Source organism: Eufriesea mexicana, unplaced genomic scaffold (genome assembly GCF_001483705.2).
Source record: "Eufriesea mexicana isolate 0111107269 unplaced genomic scaffold, ASM148370v2 scaffold611, whole genome shotgun sequence".
In the NCBI taxonomy this organism is placed as follows: Eukaryota; Metazoa; Arthropoda; class Insecta; order Hymenoptera; family Apidae; genus Eufriesea; species Eufriesea mexicana.
In genome coordinates, this window is record NW_016908771.1 from 327,721 (window position 1) to 354,389 (window position 26,669).

Sequence of the window (26,669 nt, forward strand, 5' to 3'; positions counted from 1 at the left end):
GGAAAGATGGAGGAAACGAGGAATATTGTTCAGATCGATGTAGGAAATTTATGGCGTGGCTTGAAAGGATCTAGATGTAGTGGGAGAATTTTTTCCTCCTAAAAATTCGGAGTCAGTATTTTGTCAGACTTAAGTATTTATAAAATAAAGCCTTTAACCTCGGTTTAATTTTTACTTAGCTGCTTCTGATTCAACGAATACCTTTTTATCCGAATTTTGATGTCGAATCATTGGGTATCATGGCGAAGAAATCAGGCGAATTAGGGTTAAGTTCCAGGAAAAAATTTTTTTACACGAAATTTATGATTTGGAAATAGATTGAAAATTTTATTAAAATTTTTTAAATACCCTGATATATAGGGGTATTGATATTGGTTGAAAAAGAACGAGAATTTAATTTCAAATATGCGAAGAAAACAAGATGATGGTCATCGATCTAAGAATTCTATAAATATCACAAAATGTCGACCTATTTGGGACTTACTGAAAATTAATTTTGACAGTTTGAATATTTTAACTTGCAACTTGACGTTACTTTCCCATTTAAGATTATGACAGTGACAATGGTCCTAAAGATATATCGATTTTGGTTGAAAATGCACGAGAATTTAATTTAAAAAATGTGAAGAAAACAAGATGATAGTCATCGACTTAAAAATTCTACAAATATCACGAAACATCACCTTACTTGAGATCCACTGAAAATTAATTTTGACAACTTGAATATTCTATACATAAAAATAAGAAAGTGGCAATTGAATTCCAAAAATTAATTTTAAAAAATTGACACTGCTTTCTCATCCAAGATTATGACAGCGAGAGTGGTCCTAAAGATGTATCGATTTTGGTAGAAACTGCACGAGAATTTAATTTCAAAAACGTGAAGAAACCAAAATAATGGTCAATGATCTAAGAATTCTACAAATATCACAAATATCGACCTATTTGGGACCTACTGAAAATTAATTTTGATAATTTGAATATTCTACACGTAAAAATGAGAAAGTTGCAATTAAATTTCGAAGATAAATTTTTTAAAATTTACGCTGATTTCTTATCAAAGATTATGACAACGAAAATGATCCCAAAGACGTATCGATTTTGGTAGAAACTGCACGAGAATTTAAATTAAAAAATGTGAAGAAACCAAGATGGTGATCATCGGCCTAAAAATTCTACAAATATCACAAAATATCGACCAATTTGAGATCTACTGAAAATCAATTTTGATAATTTAAATATTCTACACGTAAAAATGAGAAAGTTGCAATTAAATTTCGAAGATAAATTTTTTAAAATTTACGCTGATTTCTTATCAAAGATTATGACAGCGACAATGATCCCAAAGACGTATCGATTTTGGTAGAAACTGCACGAGAATTTAAATTAAAAAATGCGAAGAAACCAAGATGGTGATCATCGATCTAAAAATTCTACAAATATCACAAAATATCGACCAATTTGTGACCTACTAAAAATCAATTTTGATAATTTAAATATTCTACATGTAAAAATGAGAAAGTTGCAATTGAATTTCGACGAAAATTTAAATTAAAAAATGTGAAGAAACCAAGATGGTGATCATCGACCTAAAAATTCTACAAATATCGCAAAATATCGACCAATTTGGGACCTACTGAAAATCAATTTTGATAATTTAAATATTCTACATGTAAAAATGAGAAAGTTGCAATTGAATTTCGAAGAAAAATAAAAAATTTGACAGTGTTTTACTATCTAAGATTATGACAGCAACAATTATCCTGTAATATCAACAAAAATCATTCTCGATCCCTATAAATCAATTTTCCACGGTACTTGGATGAAGTCTTCGAACCCGCTTGCACGAATCAAACAGCCAGATACCTATCCCGGTGAAATAATCGAAAGCGGTTTGTAGAGGTGGAAGATAGGCGACGAGCGGTTCGCGAGCGGTTGATTTATGGTCGCCCTGCTACGATATTCTCGTAAAAGCTCAGGATATCTTCCGCAACGCGGTGCTTTCGTGTGCATAATCTTATCGGGCTCGTTTACGACTGTCGCATAGGCGTAAACACCGGCTAAATAGCTCAACCGTGGACAGTATAAACACCGATAAATTCTCTATCTCCGAGAGCCCTCTTATCGTTCCTGGGTTCTATCAAATTTTGATTCGTACCTGGCAATGTCCCATCTAGGTGTCTCCTTTCTACTTCGACATTATTTGAACACCGTATTTATATTTACCGTGTTTCAACCTATCTCCATTCCCTGTGCTACCTTCCCCAATTTCCACGCGAGACAATTGTCACAATAGCCTATGGGATTATGATCGTCGCCAAACCGATATCTGAAGTGTCTCCGTGGATGTTGCAAATCATCGTCGAAACGCCTGTCATCCTGATTTCAAGAGGATTAATTCCCTTATCGATTATTGCTCTTTGATCGCTCGCGATCCTCGCGTTTTATTTACTGTTTCGTAAAAGCGTTTCGAAAATTCCGTACATCTCGGGTCACGCTTGCGATAAATCGTAACGATAAATCGAAGAATAACGGGAGTGGTCGGGATAAGCCAGTGCCGCGAAGACAGGGGCGTGGATAATCGGGATAGGAGAAGCACGTGCAAGATTAATGATGTCTGTCGAACCGGAATTACGTGTCACGTTTTATTAATCTCGTTACGTATAGTTTGCGTTTCAAAGGCACTAGGTCGTCGGCCAACAAGTACGTCACATTTTAGTTGTCCGTCAATCTTAATTGAATTCACCACCCAGGCGAAAAGCTCTGTGCTTGGCTGGCCGAGTGGACCGCGTCACGGTCCCAGAGGCAGCGACGGCCATTCGAGATGCACGAACTCGCGTAAAGTGTCGTCAACGAGCGGCAATTGGGTCGTGTCGCGACACTTAAACGCTACAAATTGTTCTTCCAAGAACTCGCGGTGAATAACGGGGTAAGGAACCGCGGAGAAGTTTATGGAAAGGAAAAAACACGTTTGCCTGCTGTTCCTTTTCTGCAACCAAATAGGAGACCAAGCATTCATCCAGAGGTTAAACTTTCACGAGTTCAACGAGTTCGGCGCCACGAAAAATTCACGGGTTTCTCTAGCAACCTGAGTCAGAAGCGAAGCTTGCTGACACGACACGAGCGTTAAAATAACCGAGCCACGTGGTCGAACCGCGTCGAGAACGAAGAGGAGCGAGCCACTTCTCATCGGCACTGACCAACAATACCCCGAATAGAGTCGTCGAAGCGGGAGATCCCTTGATCCGTTCAAAGGCAGCCCTTCCGAAGGACAGGCTTCCCGATCGACCATTAATTTCCCAGCAGATAGATATCGAAATAGTGGACAGGCACGATTCTCCAGCTAGGCTATCGGGCCTAGAGCAACCGTCCGATAAACAGAAGCTAACGAGCTGCTACCGCCTCCACGCAGCACTAATCGGAGCTAGTCGAACCAGTTTCAGCAACTCGGAATGGATCATCGAATGTCTACGTACCGACGGGTTTGGGTACGTTCCTCTTCACTTGCATCCACTTGTACGTGGGCACGTGAGGCTGTTGCTGCTGCTGCTGCTGCTGCTGCTGCGGCGGCGGAGCATGGTGTCCGTGAGGGTGCTGCTGGTGATGGTGTCCGTGCTGATGCGGATGCTGAGGGTGTCCCGTCTGTTGGAGCACGTGATAGCACGATGGGTCCGGGTTTTCCTCTTTATAATGACCAGCCGGGTGTCCCGTGTAGTCGTTCTGTCGGATTTGGGAGTGATAGTGGAGCGAGTCCTCCGTGGTTGGCAGCTGGTGGAGATAGTTGGTGGTTCCAGCGACTGGTAGCTGGTAGTCGGGCTCGTGGTGATGGTGGTGATGGTGATGGTGATGACTAGAAGACTGATGATGCAACTGCTGCTCGTGCTCCGTCCTCGAGTGGCCAGCGGTCATCATCGAGCCCTGATGAAGACCGTTCCCCGAGGATGAAGCGGGATGGTGATGGTGATGATGGTCGTCTCTGTAGGCTGCCTGTTGGACGTGGTAACTCTGGTGAGGGTCCACCGATCCGTGCGACCCGTTCGCGTGCTGGTGCTGTTGGCCGGTGTAGGACGACGTGGCCGAGGACGTAGCGTAGTCTAGGTTCGTGTAGCTCAGGCCATTCTCGGAGGAGATGATCGCGGTGGTGGAACCGTCCTCGTGCAGGACGGCTGCCGACGGCGAGTAGAAGCCCTGCGGAGGCGTGCCCGAGGACGCGGCGGACTCTGCCGCTAGGAAGCTCTCCGACGAAGAGGAAGAGTAAGGCGACACCGCGGTCTGAGGGAAGTAGTGGGCCGGAGCGAGTTCCGGCGAGGCCGGGACTGGCACGTGTCCACCGACGGACACGGGCTGATGATGATGATGATTCCCTTGACCCGTGCACACGTAGTTGGGGTATGAGTCAGGCTTGCCGTAAGTTCCGTACATGCCCATGTCCATCATCATCATCCTCGTGGCGGTGAGGCGAATACATCAATTGGCCACCTGCTGCCCGGCTACCAGCGTGTCCTTCGGTGCGCGCACTCTTTGCGGAGGGAACGGGCGGCAGAGAGCAGTTTGGTACTTGGGATTACTCTGGCAATTAGGTTACATCGCGATGGGTGGCTACCACCTTTGGTCCGTACACTGTTTAGACTGTGTCGGTGATGGGTCACGTATAGTGGTCGATGGTGAGCTTTAGTAGCAGCTTTCTTGGGTTACGAGTTACACGGTTATCACAGGTTGTGCACACTTCCCGCTAAAAGTCCAAGGAGAGTATTGCCAATGGCGCTTCACTCGCTTTGAATGGTTAACCACTTCGTAGGCATCCTGATAGATTGTTTTCTCTCAGTTCAACGTTCCAAGCGTAGTTAGAACGTCAATGTCGATTTTATCTAACGGATCACGGCTCACGGGAGTATCCTCTATCAGAGGGAGAACACGCGAGAGATCCCGAGGCAGATCCGCGACATGCCAGTGGACGCGGGAACGCGTCGTTATTCGCGCGAATACCGGAGAAAAAGCGGACGCGTAGTCGTCGATCCGGTCGACGAGGGTCGCTGAAGTGGACTGGCTAGGTGGACTGGTCTGGCGGAAGGCGGCACGGTCGAAGGCAGCACGCAGGTGAGACCGTGAGCCACAGGGGTCTGGTGTGTCCAGTTCTGGCCTCTCTCTCTCGCCACGAATCCGTGCGCTCTCTCTCTTTCTCTTTCAATTCTCCGACAAGCGCGTCGCGGTACATACGCCAGGGTATAGAGAGGGTGCTGCCTTCTCGAAACTGGGCGTGTCCGCGTCGGCGGTCACGTGAGCGCGGCTGGGCGGAGCCAGCCAATCCGGATCGAGCCTGCGCGTCCAGAGTCCGTAGCCTCATGATGGATCACCGAGCTAAATTTTATTTTTCCTACGTTCTTTTTATCTGGCACGCTGCAGTTGACACTTATCGCGGCGGGTAGAGGTAGTCGAGTATTATATCTCGGTGCCCACCTTCCAGGATAGCCTGGGCCTCGCCTCCTAGCCCGTGTTCCCTTCCAAGCGCCGACCCAGCATCGCTCTTTTTTTCCTCCGGGCTCCTTTCCTTCCTCTTTTCTCTTTTCCCTTTTTCCTTTTCTCCCTCGCTGCGACCGGTCGCTCTTCTGTGTACACACGCGTGTCCCACCTGTCCCCGACAGGACACACCGCCGTCTCCTGCACTTTCATTAACGCCTGACGGCTGATGGGTTAATTACGGACCGCTAGATCCACGCCGTGAAAGCTACCCGCATGGGCAACCGTTCTAACGGGGTTCCAGCGGGCTTCTTCCGTTCTGGAAGACATTGGAGACCCTCCGCGTCCAACTCCGCGTTTCCTCGCGTATTAGTCTTGGTCTAGGGGAACTGTGCCACTGCTTTGTCGTCTAGGGGATTCTCGCTCGAGCGTGCACAAAAATGTACCGCGGATGACTGATCGTCGATGAAGCTTCTTTGTATCGTGTAATAACAGCGAACGAAGGTAACGTTCATCTTGGAAGAGATCTTCCTGGTCTAGATGAACCAAGAAAAAGAAAAAGAAACAGATCCGATGGGCCCATGGGATGGTACCGATCTTTTCACGTGTATGGACTTCTATAAATGTGATTATCGATGAAATTTTTCCTCTATTAGTTAGTAATGGTCCACGAAGTAACGTTCGTCTCCGACGAGACGAGATCTGGAGGAATCGAGAGGTGGGGAGGGGGAAAGGAGAGTTCGTTCGAGGGCCGCGCGTGATGGGCCCATGGGACGTCTGGTACCCCATGTGGGTTCAGTGACAGGATGACACATTCCGCCGTGAAAGTTTTAGGAGAGCGGTCCTGTATCAGCGGTTCAAAAGAGCTTATATCGAGGGCGCCACCTGCGGCCACCCGCGACATCCGTTCTGTCCCGTGCATCAGATCAGGAAATCTTCATCTTGATCGAACTTCCCCGACGTCTCATAGTTCTGATTCTCACTGTCGGTCGATCTTTTTCACCTGAACGCCCTTGTACACCGGTCCTCTCGCTCCTTCTGTACGTCGATATTCGTTAACCGGTGTCTCGTCTTTGGGTGATAATATTGCTCGCAAATTGAGCACGATCGGTGTCTTTTCGGGTACCCGTGAGAGGCTTTCTTTTTGCTCGGATGTTTATGACCTCCTTCCTTTCCCGTATCTTTGAAAGTTATCAATGGCAGGCATTTTCGAAATTTTATTTACTTTTACGAGAGTTTAAGTAGGTTGGCTTTAGTCCAGTGAAATTCACTTTGCTCCCTCACTGTCGTGTGAATATTTTTATAGTAAACCTAACATTTTTCTCGTATAAAAATAACACGGATGAACTTTACGCTTTTCCTACTAAAATTATTTATATTTCAAATTAACTCTTTCATTCCAGTAGACATTGTACGACGTCAAGCTACAATATGAATGCCGAACTGTGGCTGTGATACAACGTTTATGGATTTTAAAGCTGTTAGAGCTTAGAAAATTCTTTCTAAATACAATCCAACTGTTCTGACATGTCCTGTCATCTCCTAGGATAAGAGAGCAATTTTTTTCAATACAATCCCTGTATTATTTTGCTCTCTGTCAAAAAGATTGCGAGACTATGTATTTCACGTCTGTGTGCACTCTTGGCCCAAGATTTTTCTGCTTCCAGGATATGCAAATAAAATATTTAGTTACTTCTAAGCTTCTGCATTCATCTTTATCACCTCAGGCAAGCTTACAATACGTGATATTATATTTTGATCAAGTTTTAATTAGATTTAAACAAAAATAAAATATGTCGAATTAATTCAGGACAGGGTGTTGCTACTCCCTTCGTAACTTAGGAGTGAACAGCTTAGTAATAAAATTATTTATATTTATCATGTTAGAATTATTCGCAACGTAATTCTAATTTTCCTCAGGCAAAATAGGAAAGACTTTGTCACGAAATATGTTCAAACATAACGTGGATGCGTGTTTGTGTGTGTCTACGTCTAGAATGAGTCACCGATTGTCTAACGTGTTCTCAGTCATCCTATAGCAGTCCTCGTGTAACAGTCTCATTATAAGAACAATTATAAAGTTTACAAATATAATAGTCAGATTACATTGCTTATCCCTGCATCACTTGGTCCTCACCGCTCCTATCAGGATCAGGGCCGGCGCGTGTTCCCCGGAACCGGGCCCCGCGTTTTGAAAGGCCCCGCGGTCAACGAAAACTCATCAGACATTTTGCAGGACCCCTGTATAGTAGATTGAATATTCGGGTGTGTGTAGAAAACACAATCGCATAATCCATTAATCGATTATGGATTAATTGGATATGGTACAGCTTGCTGTGCACTGACACGAGTGCAAGATTTTCTCTGCCATCTTTGCATTGAAATATTTCGTTGCAGCGTGTTCTAAACGTCAACATCAAAGGCTGATACGACTGCAACATGGGTGCGTAAGATATTAGGCGTTAAAGAAATCACCCACTTGGAAAACACCGATTTTGATTATCTTTTTAGAGAATGATGATACTATACCATTTACTGGTACCACATTGGATTTAACCCTTTGAGCAGTAACGATGCTACAGTCACGTCGTCGTGCTACAAGCCACCTTCAGTAACGAAGTCACTGTTGCGTTTTTATATTTATCTTAAAACAGTGTGAACGTATGTGTTGCGATGTCAGTTCGGCTGTTTCACGGCTACCAGCAATACGTTTCTTGATTAATGTTACGTTTTCGTGAATAATAGCTGTTGCGACGGGAATTGGGGCCTGTTGGATGTTTGGAAAGTTAACTGCTCAAAGGGTTAACCACTTGCGCCGCAGAGAAATTCACGGTTGCGCGTGAAGTCGAGTGCAAATCACTTCGGGGCGCAAATATCACTGGCTTCACTATCACTTTCGATTTTACAGTCTAGAGTCAGTACTGATAACTTTACACGATGAAGTACAAGCAGAAATTGTGCCTCGGTAAAGAATTTCATTAACGTGACACGCACGTCATTTTCCTTTCTGCAACAATCGCCTGACGACGTGTGTACCACGTCGCTGGTGTTCCGGTAACGAAAGCATCTCGACGTGCGTGGCACGTCTTACCACCGCGAGTGATTAAACGTGTATTCTGGCTAAAATTGTGAACCTGGCCCCGCAAAAGGACTCGCCGGCCCTGTTAAAGATCCAACAGACGCAACAGTCAGACCCAGTCAATCCAGAGTTTAATTCTTGATCTGTGCCCGAGCTAAAGTTTCTAATTGCATCATCGTCAGAGTACACGGGTTATCACTCTCGTCTAAGAGAGAACCACTTATCCAAAGCAGAAGTTCAAATCGATCCAGACATTCCACGGATCCTGTCCCTCTCGTCAGCGACGCGCCACGAGATTTCACCCCGAAGAGCAGAGGCGACTGTTGCTCGATGAGGCGTGTGATTCGCCGTTCAAACGGTTCCAGCGACTTTTAATGGAATTTCCCGGGATCAGACGGGTAAATTCGAGTTTAGCCGAGTCTAATGTCGGGATAAATATCAGCGACCAGGTTCCTTCGCCTCCCTCCTCGGCCTGGACACGCGTAAACTTTGCTCCGGCTAATCCTCTTAAACAATTACAAACCAGTCGATCGGTCTGGTACCTATCTCGTCGTGGCGCCACGCTGCGTTTTGACGTGGGATGAGGCACCTGCATTGTCATGCTAAGCTGGAGTCGCCTTTTATCTGCGACCAACAACATACCGTCCTCTTCCACCTCGTCCCGATTCCCATCTCTGTGAAGTTCCTTCGTGGCGAAGTTTCGGCAGACGAGTCAAACTTGCTACTTTCGAGTCTGCATCCCATACTCTGCCAAATTTTTCTTCGCTTCCACGTAGTCGAAATTTGGACGAGAACACAGAGATCTTCCAATTTTTCTTAAATTAGTTCCCGTCGAAAATATCGCTGTAATCACTATAGCCAAGAAATTAGGAATTTTAGGAATTTGGAATGGTGTTGGAGTTCTGTTTATCCAAACATCTTTTGGTTGATCCATTCTGCATAATTTGAGAGTGTAGAATATATTATAGAATAGCTAATTAGGGCACTGAAATAGTTTGATTTGAAGTATTTATTCTCTTTTAAACTCTAGTTTCAAACGTCGACTAGTTCTGCCAAGTCTTAATAATAGTGTCATAGTAATCCTGATTCTTGCGATTCTTCTAGGTTTGGAATCACGTTTGAGTCATGATTCTATCCAATAATTTGATTTGAAGTATTCATCCTCTTTCAAACTCTATTTTCAAACGTCGACTAGTTCTGCCAAGTCTTAATAATAGTGTCATAGTAATCCTGATTCTTGCGATTCTTCTAGGTTTGGGATCACGTTTGAGTCATGATCCTGTTCAATTTTTCGGTACCTTTCCCTCGATCTGGTCTGTGTAATCTCCCCCAGGATATACCTGTCGAGGAAAGTCAAATATTCGAAATCGTATCTTTAAATATTGACAGAATATTGCTCCACGTCTCAGTGACAATTACACGAGGACCATGGTACTTGCAGGTCATCGAGCAGTCGATTCTTTTCAGGAATTCTCCACAGTCGCACTTGCATCGAGACATTTTATTCCAAGCGTCACGTTTGGGGAATCGACTTCAGCGTTGATCCTCTTGTCAGTCAAACACCCAGTCACAACAATCCAGCGGGTGGCTGCCGATGGACAGACAGCTGTCTATTCAGACGAGCTGCCATTCTACGAGGAGTTTGTCTTCATAAAGGCGAGATAGCGGGCTATTATTCGCTCGATCGTCTCTATTCTGGCAGGCAGAAGTCAGGAAGTCGCGGGAAATAAAAGGAGGAAAGCTCGGTCTTCGATGGGCGGAATTTTCACGAGAAGCTGGCTCCCTCGAGGAACAGGGACCTCGCGGCTCTTCTTGCTCCGCCCGGATTTTTAAACTGGCAAGCTCGGAGACCCGTTATTTGCTTCTTATTTCACGCGTGAATTTTCTCTACGTGCCTATCGCTCTTGGTTCGCGGATTATTGGAAGATGATCCTGGTTTTACAGAACCTGGTATATTCAGAGCAACGAAATTGAGAGAAATAAATAAGGGAAATCAAAGAAACTGTATAATTTCAGCTAATTATTATGATTTAGGGATCTGATCAATTGCTCATGTGATAAATTGGGGGATTATGGGAAGGGAGGCATTTTTATAGAGTAATATTCCTCATCGTTTGAAAATTTATTTAGGTATACTGACAAATGGGAAGTTTCTAAGCACAGGGTGGTCATTGAAATACTGAAGGGTTGAAAAAGACATAATTTATTCATTTTCTTTTTTTTGTAGAACATTATAGAACATCCTTTAGAGACTAAAAAGAAGGAAAAATCTATAAATAATATTTCCAAATGAAATAATAAAAATTTTTTAAATATGTGTTTATGAAAGTTATTTTTACTTTATGCCATTTAGTATTTCACCCTGGCCACCCCGTATAACACGAGTATGTTTCAATTATTCCAGTTTAAAGTCTTCAAAATGATATTTGAAATTTCTGATCAATTTAGAATATGTATACCTTTTAAAAATCCAGGTGTGTATTATTTTGGAGGAACATTGACAGAGATTTGGATAGGATAGAATAAAATATCTCTATTATAAAATTATTTTCATACAAATTACTATGTGATTGTTAAATATATACCTGTCTGAAGGATTCGTCACGATAATTTCATAAAATCGTAGAATTATTTTGCAATAAATGCCATTTATTTGTATTTCATCCCGACCACCCTGTATTACACGAGTATGTTTCAATTATTCCACTTTAAAGTCTTCAAAATGATCTTTAGAATTCATGATCAATTTAAAATATGTATACTTTTGAAAAATCCAGGTGTGTATTATTCTGGAGTTGCATTGACAGAAATTTGGACAGGATAGAATAAAATATCTCTATTATAAAATTACTTTCATACAAATTACTATGTGACTGATAAATATATACCTGTCTGAAGAATTTATCTCGATAATTTCATAAAATCACAAAATTATTTTGCAATGAATCTCTTTCCAAAGGAGAATTACTCATATAGTCTACATAATACGTATGTACCAAACATCTCCATGACTCATTGTACATATATATAGTGGGTAAAAAAATATAGCCACTATATCTTTACAACTGTACATTAACTAAAAAAAGGAATGATTTTGTCGTCAATCTTCTATTGTACAATGAATTTCATCCCTCCGACCAACAATTCCTCAAACTTGGACCATCGATTGAGCATTTCCCAAACTCGTCACGCTATTTTCCTCTCATCTGCAGCCATATAACGCGTTCTTTCGCGGTTTCAACGCGATGCAGATGTCCATACTGCGAAACGGTCCCCGAAATTGTCATCGAGACACGACCCTGTACCGAGATCGAAATTCAACGCACAAATATCGGATTGCACGACGGGGTGAAATCACGGGGCGCGAATGCCATCGGCCGATCGATCTTCCGGCCCGAATTTTCCATAATTCCGGCCATTTTCGAAATGGCGGCCGGCTTTTTGTATGCCGCTCGCACGAAATCGTAGCAGGGACATGGGAAAGCCCGCACAATGGAGTCATCGATCATTCGGTATGAGAGTTCCTCGATTGCTGCTCTAACCGTGCTGCCTCTCGCTGGCCTCTGGCCCACGAATGCGAGCGTAATCGAGTGTATTTACGGAATGCTTCCTCGAGTGCACGCGAATATACGAGCGTTTCGTGTGCCCGTGTTCCTCTTGTTTCCGTCGTTGATCGAAATAATAAGTGGAAAACGAGCAGTGCAGAAATTTCATCGTGGCAGCTTTCACAGGTATATCAGTTTAAGTAGCGGCGTTGGGGGTTGTATCGTATTTCTTTCCTGCATTATAACGAGTCTCGTAGCGTGGACAAAGTGTAACAGGAAGTTTGCTTCCGATTTCGAATTTTCACGCGATTATTTTAGTATCGGGAACGTAAGGGAATGTTCGACACGAATTTTGCGTGAGAAGGAAGAATTATACTATAATGTAGTTTAATTATTTCATTTCGAGTGATTACATATTTAAGACGATTGCAATGCTTGCAATGTTGCTATTAAAAATTCTAAAACACGAATTGAAAATCAGTTCCAGAAATTGTATATCGATTTAAACAGTAGCACTGGGGGTTGCATTCTATATTTTTCTGCATTATAACGAGAATTGTACCGCGGAGCAAATGTAATAGGAGCTTTGCTTCTGAATTATAATTGTTTAATTTCGAGGGTTTAAATTTTTAAGACGACAGCAATGCTTGCAATGGTGCTATTAAAAATTCTAAAACACGAATTGAAAATCAGTTCCAAAAATCGTATATCGATTTAAATAGTATCACTGGGGGTTGCATTCTATATTTTCCTGCACTACAAGACTTGTAACTACGAGGATTTAAATTTTTAAGACGATTGTAATGCCTGCAATGTTGCTATTAAAAATCCTAAAGCATATATTGATGATCGGATCCAAAAATCGTATATCGATTTAAATAGCAGTGCTGGGGGTTGCATTCTATATTTTTCTGCATTACAACAAGACTTGTAACGCAGAGCAAGTGTAACAGAAGCATTGCTTCCAATTTATAATTATTTAATTTCGAGGCTTTAAATTTCTAAGACCATTGCAATGCTCCTATAAGTCTGTTGCAATGCTCCTATTTCAATGCTTGCTATTAAAAATCCTAAATCCCGGATTGAAAGTCAATTCCAAAACTCGACCTTCCATTCTGCACTAAAACCCCCAAAACCAAAACGAAAAATACTCAAAGCCCCAATCTCTCGTTACTCATAAAAATCCTTAAAAGCCAAAGAATAGTTACTGCCAAAGACAGAAAATCAGTTTTAAAACTTCAACGAATAAACGTACAAAAAATAAGTAAAAATTCCAAAAACGGTATACGAAAAATGTTGGTAAAAATTCCAAAATAAAAATTAGAAATCGGTGAGAAAAATGTGCTTCCTGCTTGTTAAAAATCGCAGGACAAAGACGGGGAAGAAAAGAAAGCACGTAATAAAAGGGTGTCGCGAGACGTGTAAAGAAAAGGCGGATTCGTCGACGGCTAGGAAAGCGTTCGATCGCCAGAATGACTGTGCACTGGGCTCGATCTGCCCTTTCATTCGACCTGACTCACAGGCCGGCTCGCGCTACGCGCTTGATCGTATCATCGTAAATATTGAATAAATGTAATTAGCCATCGGCTGGCGGAAGGGTGCGTGCAAACGGTGGCCAATGTTCGGCCCGACACGATCCCGATCGGATTAGAATTTCCACGCGGCCGAACGCTTTCGGATCGGTAAATTGCCCTTTTCGAGATCCAAGATAGGCTTAAGTAGCTTTTTCGAGGCGAAAGCTGCCTTTGTACACGACTCGCGCGAGTTACTCTCGCGTGCCGGTTATGATCGCTACTGGACGCGATTGTTTAATGACTTTGACAAATTTTTCGGGCTCGAATCTCACGATTCGAGATTTTTCACACAGGGATCTGGAAATTTTGGTTAATTATTCCGAGAGCGAGTCATTTTTCCGGGGAAATTGAACGATTTTAGAAAATTATTCGGGTTAGAATTTTCCGATTCGAGAATTATTCGCTAATTTATTTCTGGTCTTGGAAAAATTGATGGATTTCGAAAAGAGAGAGTTTTAGTATTTTAATACAACTTGGATCAAAAATTCTCATTGCAAATTAGATCCCTGGAATTTTTATTTTTGCGTTTACTTATGTAATAAATTTATCTATCAGAGGATTTTCTTATTATTGTTAATTTATTCCTGGTCTTGGAAAATTTATGGACTTCGAAAAGAGAAAGTTTCCGAGTTTTATTTCCACAACGATGCGAATATTAATATAATATTTTAATCCAACTTGGACCAAAAATTCCCATAGTAAATTAGATCCCTGGTATTTTTATTTTCGCCTTTATTTATGTAATAAATTTACCTATCAGAAATTTTTCTCCTTACTGCTAATTTATTCCTGATTTTGGAAAATTTATGGACTTCGACCTCAGTGTCTGAAAGTTTCATTTCGACTATGATAAGAATATTAATATAATATTTTAATTCAACATGGACCAAAAATTCCCATAACAAATTAGATCCCTGGAATTTTTATTTCCGTGTGTATTTATACAATAAATTCACGTATTAAAAATTTTTCTTCTTACTACCAATTTATTTCTGATCTTGGAAAATTCATGGTCTTCGAAAAGAGTTCCATAGAGTTTTATTTGGATAACTATGCGAACAGTAACATACTTTAATCCAACTTGGACCAAAAATTCCCATAGCAAATTAGATCCCTGGAATTTTTACTTTCGCGTTTACTTATGTAATAAATTTACCTATCAGTAAATTTACTATTAATTTATTTCTGATCTTGGAAAATTTATGGTCTTTGAAAAGATTTCCCGAAAGTTTTATTTGAATAACTATGCGAACAGTAATATAATATTTTAATCCAACTTGGACCAAAAATTCCCATAGCAAATTAGATCCCTGGAATTTTTATTTTCGCCTTTATTTATGTAATAAATTTACCTATCAGAAATTTTTCTCCTTACTGCTAATTTATTCCTGATTTTGGAAAATTTATGGACTTCGACCTCAGTGTCTGAAAGTTTCATTTCGACTATGATAAGAATATTAATATAATATTTTAATTCAACATGGACCAAAAATTCCCATAACAAATTAGATCCCTGGAATTTTTATTTCCGTGTGTATTTATACAATAAATTCACGTATTAAAAATTTTTCTTCTTACTACCAATTTATTTCTGATCTTGGAAAATTCATGGTCTTCGAAAAGAGTTCCATAGAGTTTTATTTGGATAACTATGCGAACAGTAACATACTTTAATCCAACTTGGACCAAAAATTCCCATAGCAAATTAGATCCCTGGAATTTTTACTTTCGCGTTTACTTATGTAATAAATTTACCTATCAGTAAATTTACTATTAATTTATTTCTGATCTTGGAAAATTTATGGTCTTCGAAAAGATTTCCTGAAAGTTTTATTTGAATAACTATGCGAACAGTAATATAATATTTTAATCCAACTTGGACCAGAAATTCCCATAGCAAATTAGACCCCAGAAATTGTTACTTTCTCGTTTATTGTAGTAATAAATAATTCTCGTTGCTCTTCCTTCGCCCAGGACTCGATAAATAAAAACAGGAAAGGAAAGGAGACAATCTTGGGAAAATTGGTATTCCCGAGGAAAGCTCGAGGACACGGGGCTCGAGGCGACGAGAGGTTTAAACTCGCCACCGCGGGGGTGCTGGTGTTTCCTCGTGGAACGAGGGGTGCGAGCTCGATTTGCCCTATGACGCACGAGTATCATAGCCCGGGCAAGGAGAGCGTGTATCCGCAGTAATAAAGTTAGCGCGGTAATTATGACAGGCTCGTTACCAGCACGTCGCAACGGGATATGAAGTGTTAATGAATGGACGCGTCGAACCAAGGGGTGGCTGGTACCGTCGTGTAATTTTCATTCGCCCGTAAACAAGCCTCGAACGCACGGCCTCTCTCTTCCTGTTCAATTTCGGTACCATTGTTTGTTCTTTTTTAATCAATTTTGCGTGCCCGTCATTTCGTCTCTTTTTTTCGTGCTCGTTTTAAAAACAAGACGATGGACAGACCGGTCCTTTTCTCTTTAAATTCTTTCAAAACGCCATATTTGTTTTAGCTCATTTTTTAATAAGCTCTACTTTGTGGAATAGCAGGCTTGAAATTTCTTTCTTTTTTTAATGGCCAAATTTCATTTTGAAAATTATTAAGATAGATTTTAGAGTCAATCATCTACAAATTCGTACGTAACTTGCAAATCACTTATTAATATTTATTTATTTATTTATTTATAGGGGATTAGCCCATTAGAAAAATTGCAAGAAAATTATTACAGTGAGGTATAGAATTGATTGGAAAATATATTGATTGGTAATATAAATATTGATATATATATATACATATATATTGAGTGATAATATAAATATATAAAATATATATAAATAATTTAAATTTTTCCACAAGATGGCGTATACATATGTCTTGTATTATACATTGTCTTTACACATACTTAGGTACAGGTGTCATAAGATGTCACATCAAAGTTGCAATATTCGTTTTAATAAAATTGTTGCAATTGACAAATTCATTGTTAATTTGTATTTGTAGGAGATAATTAGAGTAAAAGATACATATAATATATATATAATTAGAGTGAAGGATAATTACATTTTGACGTATTGGTGGCTGTAGAAACGATCACGAATATTTTCTTCTTGGAATAATCAAATTTTTGAAATATTTCCTTGACTTAATAATAGAGAGGGAAAAATGTTCAAAATCGTCGGAGCAGGTTTCGAACTTATACAGGATGTCCCAAGAAAACGTATACACACTTTAATACCTTACGAGATAATATAAGTAGTCCTTTCAAGTTGAGAGATATCGTAATTGAAAGAAGTTTTTCTTATAAAAATTCGAATTTTATCGCCTATGGCTATCACGTGCTGGTTCTCTCATAGCGTAGTATAACCTTCTATTATAGATCGCGGATTCCTTAAGGAGCACACGCATTATCGGTCAGCGTCGAGATAAGAGGAAGTGCGCAGTGCCCCCGATAAAGGCCGATTCTAATTTAATCTATCCGAGTTAAGCTTTCTTAATTCCATCGATCGATAACGGATGCTGAGATCCCGGACTGCTTGTAGATAAGAGATAAAGCTATCTCTATCCTCTTGTAATCTCCGACGATCTGCTGATTCCGTGATACCCGCTGTTGCCGCATAGATTGCAGGATTAAACTTCTTTCAGCCATCTCTGTGTTGTTTACTTCTCTATTTTCCGCTTTTCTGCATCCTAGTGACACGGAATTCCTTCCTGTCATGCGAAATTCCTAGTTCAGTTCGGAGGGGTTAGTGTTTTTAACTAGGACACATTTTTGTACGAATAGGAGGATTTATTTTTCATTTTCTCTATATCCAAAGGTCGCGTTATATCAGGGAAAGCAAGAATATTAAATTGGCACGTCATCGTTGTCAGATTTTATTGGAGCGCTTGTGACACCTCAATTATTTATTGGAGTGATACGGACCTGGTGGGATTATTTACTTTGTAATATTACTTAGTCGATACGATGGTCGTATTATAGTCAATATTGCTCGTTCCAAATATCTTATTTTTGAAATTTGGATAAATGTATAATTATATACAGTCATTAGTTTTCACCGCATAATGACAATTATTATTTTCATTTAGGCATATGTGATACACTTAGTTTTTCATTACAGATTTGAGGTTGCAGAGTTAATGTTTCATTTTTGAAGTTAGGATAAGTGCATAATTATATATAGTCATTTGTTTCCATCATGTGGTTACAATTATTATTTTTATATAGGTACACCTAACACACTTAGGTATTCACTATAGATCTAAGATAGCAGAGTTAATATTTCATTTTTGAAATTAGGATAGGTGCATAATTATATATAAGTTTTCACTGTATGGTTATAATTATTATTTTTATGTAGGCATATTTAATATATTTAGGTACTCACTATAGATCTGAGGTAGTTGAGTTAATTATACTTATCGTCCAATTTCCCTCGAAATTTGTTTCCTATAAGTAGCCATAAAAATTCAGAATTCTTATTAAAATTCAGCTGTAAAAAGTCACTCGTTAATTGAAATCCAGTCTCCAATAAACCTGTACCTTTAAATCCACTCCAGTCTGAGACTCCACTCGAAACTGTCTCTTCATCGCTTTTCCCAATTTTAAAAATCGCTTGGTGGGTTAATTAAGATGCAGACCGGATTCCGAAGAAACCATCACCTCAAAATCCACTCGAGCTTCAGACTGGACTGCAAACTCTCTCTTCATCACTTTTTCCAAATTTAGTAATCACTCGCAGGGTTAATTAAGACGCAAACACTATTTTGCAGCCCAGTTTCCAAAGAACCAGTGTCTCAAATCTTTCTTGAGCTTAAAACTTGACTGAAAATAGTCTCTTCGTCACTTTTTCCAATTTTGGTAATTACTGGCAGGGGTAATTAAGACCCAAACACGGTTCTGGAGCCCAATTTCCAAGAAACCAATGTCTCAAAATTCACTCAAGCTTAAGATTGGACTTAAAATAGTCCCAAACACGGTTCTGGAGCCCAATTTCCAAGAAACCAGTGTCTCAAAATTCACTCAAGCTTAAGATTGGACTCAAAATAGTCTCTTCGTCACTATTTCCAATTTTGGTAATCACTGACAGGGTTAATTAAGACTCCGTCACGGTTCTGGAGCCCCATTCCCAAGGATCGAACTTCTCAAAATTCACTCGAGCTTAAGACTCCATTCAAAATAGTTTCCTCACCACTTTTTCCAATTTTGGTAATCACTCCCAGGATTAATTAAGATCCTGACACAGTTCTGGAGTCAAGTTTCCAAGGAACCAGTGCCACAAAATTTATTCGACCTTAACACTCGACTCAAAATAGTCTCTTCGCCACTATTTCCAATTTTGCTAATCACTGGCAGGGTTAATTAAGACCTAAACACGGTTCTGGAGCCCCGTTCCCAAGGAACCAACTTCTCAAAATTCACTCGAGCTTAAGATTGAAAGATCAAAATAGTCTCTTCGCCACTATTTCCAATTTTGCTAATCACTGGCAGGGTTAATTAAGACCGCGACACGGTTCTGGAGCCCAATTCCCAAGGAACCAGCATCTATAAAATTCACTGGAGCTTAAGACTGGACTCAAAATAGTCTTCCGTAGCGCAGTTGCCAAGGAACCAGCACCCCAAAGTCCTCTGGAGTCCGATCCTCGACTCAAGGATGTTCCCGTGGGCTGTCAAGCCGCCGGGTCCTCACGAGTCCGAGGTCGTCGTTCCCTTGCGTCCTACAGGATCGCGATCGTCCCTTGGCTGAGCGGAGAGGGACGGGGGTGGGCAAAGTTAGATTTCCGCGTCATTACACAGGCGTGGCGCTGGTCCCGGAGTTAATTGAATGCAGCGTGTGTTGACAGGTAGGCATATTGGCAGGCAGACACGGGGAAGAACGAGAAGAAGAGGAGGAAGAGAAGGAAGAAGAAGAAGGAGAAGGTGGACGAGACGGAGCTGGCTGACCGAGGTTTGTGTCAGATGCGGTTGCGATATCGGCCCCACGTCCACGGCTCTTCGAAGCCGTGTACCTGTCATTTTCGGTGACCGTGTCATTCAGCCCGTTCTTCCCTTTCACGGATCCCTTTCTTCTAACTAGCCACGCGGTCGGCAACGGGATCGCCGATACGGGACGCGTCCCACCGATATACCCGGCCTAGACCCGCGTCCGAGATAACGCGCGGATACCTGAACTCGGTCCGACTGTGTGCCAATGATCGGTCCACGTTGCCATAAGAATCGAATCAGAGCTGTCCGGTGATCGTTTTGCGTTCGATTCTTTTTGGACATCTCGTCGACCGACGCTTTGACGCGATACGCGTCGATGCTTGCGGAGGTCTCGAATGAAAATTCGAAGGCAGGTCTTCTTCGATCCACCAGGTCGGATGGGTTCCTTTTTTCGGGCTGCGTGCTGTTTAATACGCGTTTAATGGTATGCGTTGCTGTGTGCACAGCGAGAAGTGTTTGTTAGGCAAGATCCTGTCAAGTATGCAAGTTTCGTATTTGTCGCGACGAGTTTTTCAAGTCACAACGTATTCGCTGTCAATGATAAATTTGGAGAGTCTTCGAGGATTGAAAGATTTTGCATCACTTGGATTACTTTGCTTCGCAGATTTTCGCGGTGGATTTTCTTGGGAAAAAGTTTCGACTGAGTTGTCTTGTAGTTGTTTACGATATCATTTGGCAATTTTTAGCTTTATTTATTTATTATCCATCGCAAAGAATTGGGTATCACCTGTGTTAAATTCTAAAAAATATACCTTTCATTTAAGAACCTATGCACTATTTGGATTACTATTGTTTCGCAGATTTTCGCGGTGAGCTTTGCCTGTTTCTTAGGAAAAGGTTTAAACCGAGTTGTTTTGTAATTTTTTATGATGTCTTTTGGCAATTTCTAGCTGTATTTGTTTATTATTTATCGCAAAGAATTGGGTACCATCTGTGTTAGGTTATAGAAAGTATACCTTGTTTCATTTAAGGACCTATGCATAGTTAGGATTACTTTGCTTTGAAAATTTTCGTGATGGGTTTTTCCTATTTCTTAGGAAAAATATTCAGCAGATTTGTCGTCTAATTTTCTACGGTATTTTTTGGTTATTTCTAGCCCTATTTATCTATTATCCTAACAAAGAATTGGGCACCACCTGCGTTAAATTTTAGAAAATATACTTTCCATTTAAGCACTCGATAATTTTACCGATTCTCGATAAAAACACTCACCAATAAGTAGTCAATAGACTCGCCGTTAATGATTTTCCTTTGTCAGGCTTATCGCAATAAAAATCTCTGTGATACGACACCGAGATCCACGGCTCGACCACGATTATCATTCTACCTGGGATACAAAGAACGAGACTCTGATAAATCCGTCTGCGGATATTATTTCGTCTGGCTACCGAGCATTGTTTTCGCCATCGGACAAAATTAGATAACCAATGGCGACAGGGAATACGATTGCACGATAAGGACACGATATTTTTACCATGTGCAACGATCACACACACGATAATCGGAATCCAAGTATCGAAATACGGCATGTACATTTCGAAGATCAAAATTCAGCTCGAACTGACCTCGGCTTCCTTTTCAGATGTTTATCTAAGATGTTAATTAATCCCACTCGAGGATGCACGAGAAAGTGAGCATGCCAACGAGGAAGATAATGATCCGGTTTCGGAGCTCTAACCCGCCGATTCTCCATAGTCATCGTCGCGATCGCGACACGCTCGCTTTCTAGCGTGCTTGGCGTTCCTCGAATGTTATCAGCGTCCAAATTCAACGAGTTACTTCGTCCTAATATCGGTCGTGAAACGCTCGAAATTCGTTTAACCCTTTGACAGTCAACTCTGGACGCCATGGGAATATTTTTATTATTCAAAGCATATAATGGGAAAATAATAATAAATTGGAGACATGAGACAACATTCTTACCTAATGGAGCGTTTATTTTATTGACAGTCACGGGTGACCACCTTGGTAACGGTTGACAATTGACTGACTGTCAATTTTTATTCAATTTTTACAATTGTAAATAGCTCAAGAACTACAGTCACTAATGACCATCGTGGCGCCACAGGAGAAACCGTGGCCGGTCATATATATGACCAACGTGGCAGTCAACGTGTTAACACTATGCTGTCCGGTGGCACCATTTTGGTGTCATGCGAAAACTATCGGGCAAATGCTGGTGACACCACGTTGGTATCATATAATGGGAAAATAATAATAAATTGGAGACATGAGACAACATTCTTGCCTAATGGAGCGTTTATCTTATTGACAGTCACGGGTGACCACCTTGGCAATGGTTGACAATTGACTGACTGTCAATTTTCATTCAATTTTTGCAATTGTAAATAGCTCAAGAACTCCAGTCACTAATGACCATCGTGACGCCACAGCAGAAACCGTGGCCGGTCATATATATGACCAACGTGGCAGTCAACATGTTAACACTATGCTGTCCAGTGACACCATTTTGGTGTCATGCGAAAACTATCGGGAAAATGCTGGTGACACCACGTTGGTATCATATAATGGGAAAATAATAATAAATTGGAGACACGAGACAACATTCTTACCTAATGGAGCGTTTATCTTATTGACAGTCACGGGTGACCACCTTGGTAACGGTTGACAATTAACTGACTGTCAATTTTCATTCAATTTTTACAATTGTAAATAGCTCAAGAACTCCAGTCACCAATGATCATCGTGGCGTCACAGGAGAAACCGTGGCCGGTCATATATATGACCAACGTGGCAGTCAACGTGTTAACACTATGCTGTCCAGTGACACCATTTTGGTGTCATGCGCAAAATTATTGGACAAATGCTGCTCAAAAACAGGTTTGACTATATATCCTTAAAATTTCGGGAAAGTAGAGGGACTGGATTGAAAACTCACGAGAACTGACGATGAGTTTAATGAAACTTGACGATTTATGATCTCCCGAGGACCTCGAAAAACCGCTTCAAAATGATCTGAGTCAGTCCTACCGGTGCCAAACAAAAGAATCCCGATTATACGTGCGAATGGCATAGTGTTAATGGGAGTTGTAGATAATTATCATAGATAATTATCATTTTACATGCTATATTGTAGATATTTCTCTTTCGTTCTCTGTCTGCGAGACTACTAGGCCTCTGTCTCGTTTGCCTTTCATTTTTAACTCGAGATCAGGTTATCCTTTGAGGAGAAGAGTTCACGAAAGACTGGTCGACTGTGAGGTCGGAGAAGTCACGATTCTGAAATATGGATTCTTAATGCCGTAGTCCTGTCCGAAATTCTTCAGTTCCGTGGGCACGTTAGGCCAGGTACACGGGGAAGTCTCTGGAGAGATCCGGCCGGACGTACCTACATGATCCTACACTTTGTGCGACCTCTTGTCACGTCCCCGAGGATTCGTATTCCTAGTCACGCGTTTAATCCCTCGAAACATGCAACTGACTCGCAGTCCTTTGATGCCATCGTCGAATACCACTAATAATAATTTATTTTATTTTGAAATCACTGATTTGAAGTCATTATAACGTTAATTTAAGAAAAATTCATCTCTGAAGAGGTTAAAAGAATCCTTAAAATGGCAAACATATAGTTGTCAATAATAATGTCAATAATCCCTATATTAAGTGCCTTAAAAATTCACCCCATTACTAAACACTAAAACTACCTCCACCTTGTGGAGGTCAAAATGATTGGTTTTAGGCATTTTATATTCGCCATTGTTGAAAATATACAGCAGCTTTTGGTAAAATTTATGTACCAATATTTTTGTAGGCTAAAATAGGTCTCAATTTATGTATACTCTTAACCTCTTCATCTATAATATCGTGTGAGATTCGTGGTAAGGAAATTGTCTCAAAGATGACGTAGTAGGAGGCGTGGTTCATAGGTAGAACCAAACGTAAGCATTGTTAGACTCGAACTGGCTCTTGGTTAATTTTCGCAAATGTTTTTCTGTTTCAGTTGCGTGTTATTGTTTTCCACGTTAGTACGGATGACTCGACCTGTGATCGACTTTGCTGTTGATCGTGCCACGTGCCATTGGGACTTCGACAGTCTTCGAACGAGAGTTCGGTGAGTGATATTTATTTTATAATTATTTATATTATTACGTTCTAAGAAAAATTTAAGGCCAGTGATAGAGTGGTCCGTGAACAATAATAGAGGAATTAATTCGAAGGTTTTTGTTGGATACGGAGAAAATACTTATGTGTTTATTCTGTTAAGGAAACTAGTAATTTAGGTAATTTACGTAGCTAGAAAAATTAGTAGTAATTAGACATATGTCTGCAGTGTTTAATTATTATTTCCATTAGGCGTGTAGCCGACACTATTGTTAATCCTTTGCACTCAGCAATCTTTTCGTTACAGAAACACAGTAATTCTGCCATAATGTCGACGATATTTTCAAAAAATAGAATTATTTTACCTCGATATTTCACGTATCGTTGGGCAATTTTAAATTCGAGATATTAATTAACAACGATCTTTAGAATTTGATTAAATGGCGTCTCTCGAGTGTAAAGGATTAATTACGGCACGCGCCATTGGAATTTAAATCATAGAACAACAGGTAATATTTAAGTACACGTTACAGATCGGTAATCATAGTGTCAAATAAGTCAAGTAGACTGAAAATTTAACCTAAACTTCGACAAATATTCTTCAACGCTACCCCCCGTTCCACGTTATTCAACTGTACCTAACCTCAAAATGCTCCTAAAACTTCCCAAATTAGTAACGTGTCTTACTACCGATCTCCGCAATTATTCTTCTCGTCAAACCACCAATCGAATCCTTCAAAATGCCTATTCACACGACGAATTTCAATCGTAGGGCAAGGGGTTAATTCATACTAATTACACGCATAATATTTAGATACACATTGTAGAACTATTCAACTGTACCTAACCTCAAAATGCTCCTAAAACTCCCCAAATTAGGAAAGTGTCTTACCACCAATCTTCGCAATTAGTCTTCTCATCAAACTACCACCATCGCCACCAATCGAATCCTCGAAAATGCCTATTCACACTACGAATGTAAATCGTAGAGTGAGGTTAATTCATACCAATTATATGCGTAATATTTAAGTACACGTTACAAATTGTAATATCAAGTAAGTTAAACAGACTGAAAATCTCTATGAAAAATTTAACGTAAATTTCGCCAAATATTTTTCAACGTTTCCCTCTGATCCACTCTATTCATCAACTGTACCTAACCTCAAAATGTTCCTAAAACTCCCCAAATTAGGAACGTGTCTTACTACCAATCTTCGCAATTAGTCTTCTCGTCAAACTACCACCATCGCCACCAATCGAATCCTCGAAAATGCCTATTCACACTACGAATTTAAATCGTAGGGCAAGGGGTTAATTCATACTAATTACACGCATAATATTTAGATACACATTGTAGATCTGTTATTGTAATATCAAGTAAGTTAAGCAGACTGAAAATCTCTATGAAAAATTTAACGTAAATTTCGTCAAATATTCTTCAACGTTTCCCTCTGATCCACTCTATTCATCAACTGTACCTAACCTCAAAATGTTCCTAAAATTCCCCAAATTAGGAACGTGTCTTACCACCAATGTTCGCAATTACTCTTCTCGTCAAACCACCAATCGAATCCTCCGAAATGCCTATTCACACTACGAATGTAAATCGTAGAGTAAGAGGTTAATTCATACCAATTATATGCGTAATATTTAAGTACACGTTACACATCGGTAATTGTAGTGTAAAATAAGTTAAACAGACTGAAAATCTCTATGAAAAATTTAACGTAAATTTCGTCAAATATTCTTCAACGTTTCCCTCTGATCCACTCTATTCATCAACTGTACCTAACCTCAAAATGTTCCTAAAACTCCCCAAGTTAGGAACGTGTCTTACCACCAATGTTCGCAATTACTCTTCTCGTCAAACCACCAATCGAATCCTCCGAAATGCCTATTCACACTACGAATGTAAATCGTAGAGTGAGGTTAATTCATACCAATTATATGCGTAATATTTAAGTACACGTTATACATCGGTAATTGTAGTGTAAAATAAGTTAAACAGTCTGAAAATCTCTATGAAAAATTTAACGTAAATTTCGTCAAATATTCTTCAACGTTTCCCTCTGATCCACTCTATTCATCAACTGTACCTAACCTCAAAATGTTCCTAAAACTCCCCAAGTTAGGAACGTGTCTTACCACCAATGTTCGCAATTACTCTTCTCGTCAAACCACCAATAGAATCCTCCAAAATGCCTATTCACACGCAGAACCCGATTCACTGTCGGTTCTCGGCCTCGTTTTTGGACTCGAAAAGCGAACACGGATGGTCCCAGGAAGTCCTCGAGCGAGGGTATCGGTGTCGCGGCGGTTCCACGGAATACTTTGTGGCGGTGAACACGTCGTGGAGCGAGCGAGCGGAGGTGAACAGGTTGTCAATGGGAATTTCTGAACGTCGGACGTCTGTAGGCCTCGGGACCAGGGGTGTATCCTTGGGGACAGATGCGTCACCGCGAACAACGCGAGCGGATGCTGGTGTCGCCGTCGCGTCTGCCGCCGTCGCTGTCTCCCTCCTTCTCGCTCCTCCTCGTTCCTCGATTCTCCATCCCGCTCCCACGCGGCAGTCTCCTCGTCTCGTTTCCTTTGCCCAATTAGTATCTATCCGTTTCCTCGCGTATCTACGTATCGCGGTTCCGAGAGCCGTCGCGTCTCTTCCTCCGGCCAGAAATCGACACGATCCTTCTCCTCTTGTTATTTTCATGCATCACCAGTCCGCGATGGCCGGTCCCGGTGCTCGTCCTGCCGCTCGAAACCGTAAATGATCTAGAGGAACGAGCCGAGTACCGATGTTTCAGCGTCAGCCTGACGATCCAGCATCGCTGGCTTTATAGTTTATTAGATTAGCTCGCGGGAAGTGATATACGATTACGACGTGCTTTCGTGTGATTCCTCGCTATGGCAGGCACCACGCCATTTGCTCCGAGTTTAATGTCGATAAAATGTTGGCCGAGATTGCGTATATGTAGGTTC

The 26,669-nt window shown here is 40.9% G+C and overlaps 1 protein-coding gene across 1 annotated transcript in view; it reads right to left on the reverse strand.

The window, feature by feature from the left end:
- The window catches only part of LOC108546167 (homeobox protein Hox-B1a), a 40,932-nt gene extending 36,143 nt beyond the window's left edge, over window positions 1-4,789 (reverse strand). The window contains exon 1 of the mRNA XM_017898111.1: window positions 3,477-4,789. Within this exon, the coding sequence (XP_017753600.1) occupies window positions 3,477-4,443 (967 nt within the window). The 5' untranslated portion in view covers window positions 4,444-4,789. The remainder of the gene's footprint in view (window positions 1-3,476) is intronic.
- Between the last annotated feature and the right edge of the window lie 21,880 nt (window positions 4,790-26,669).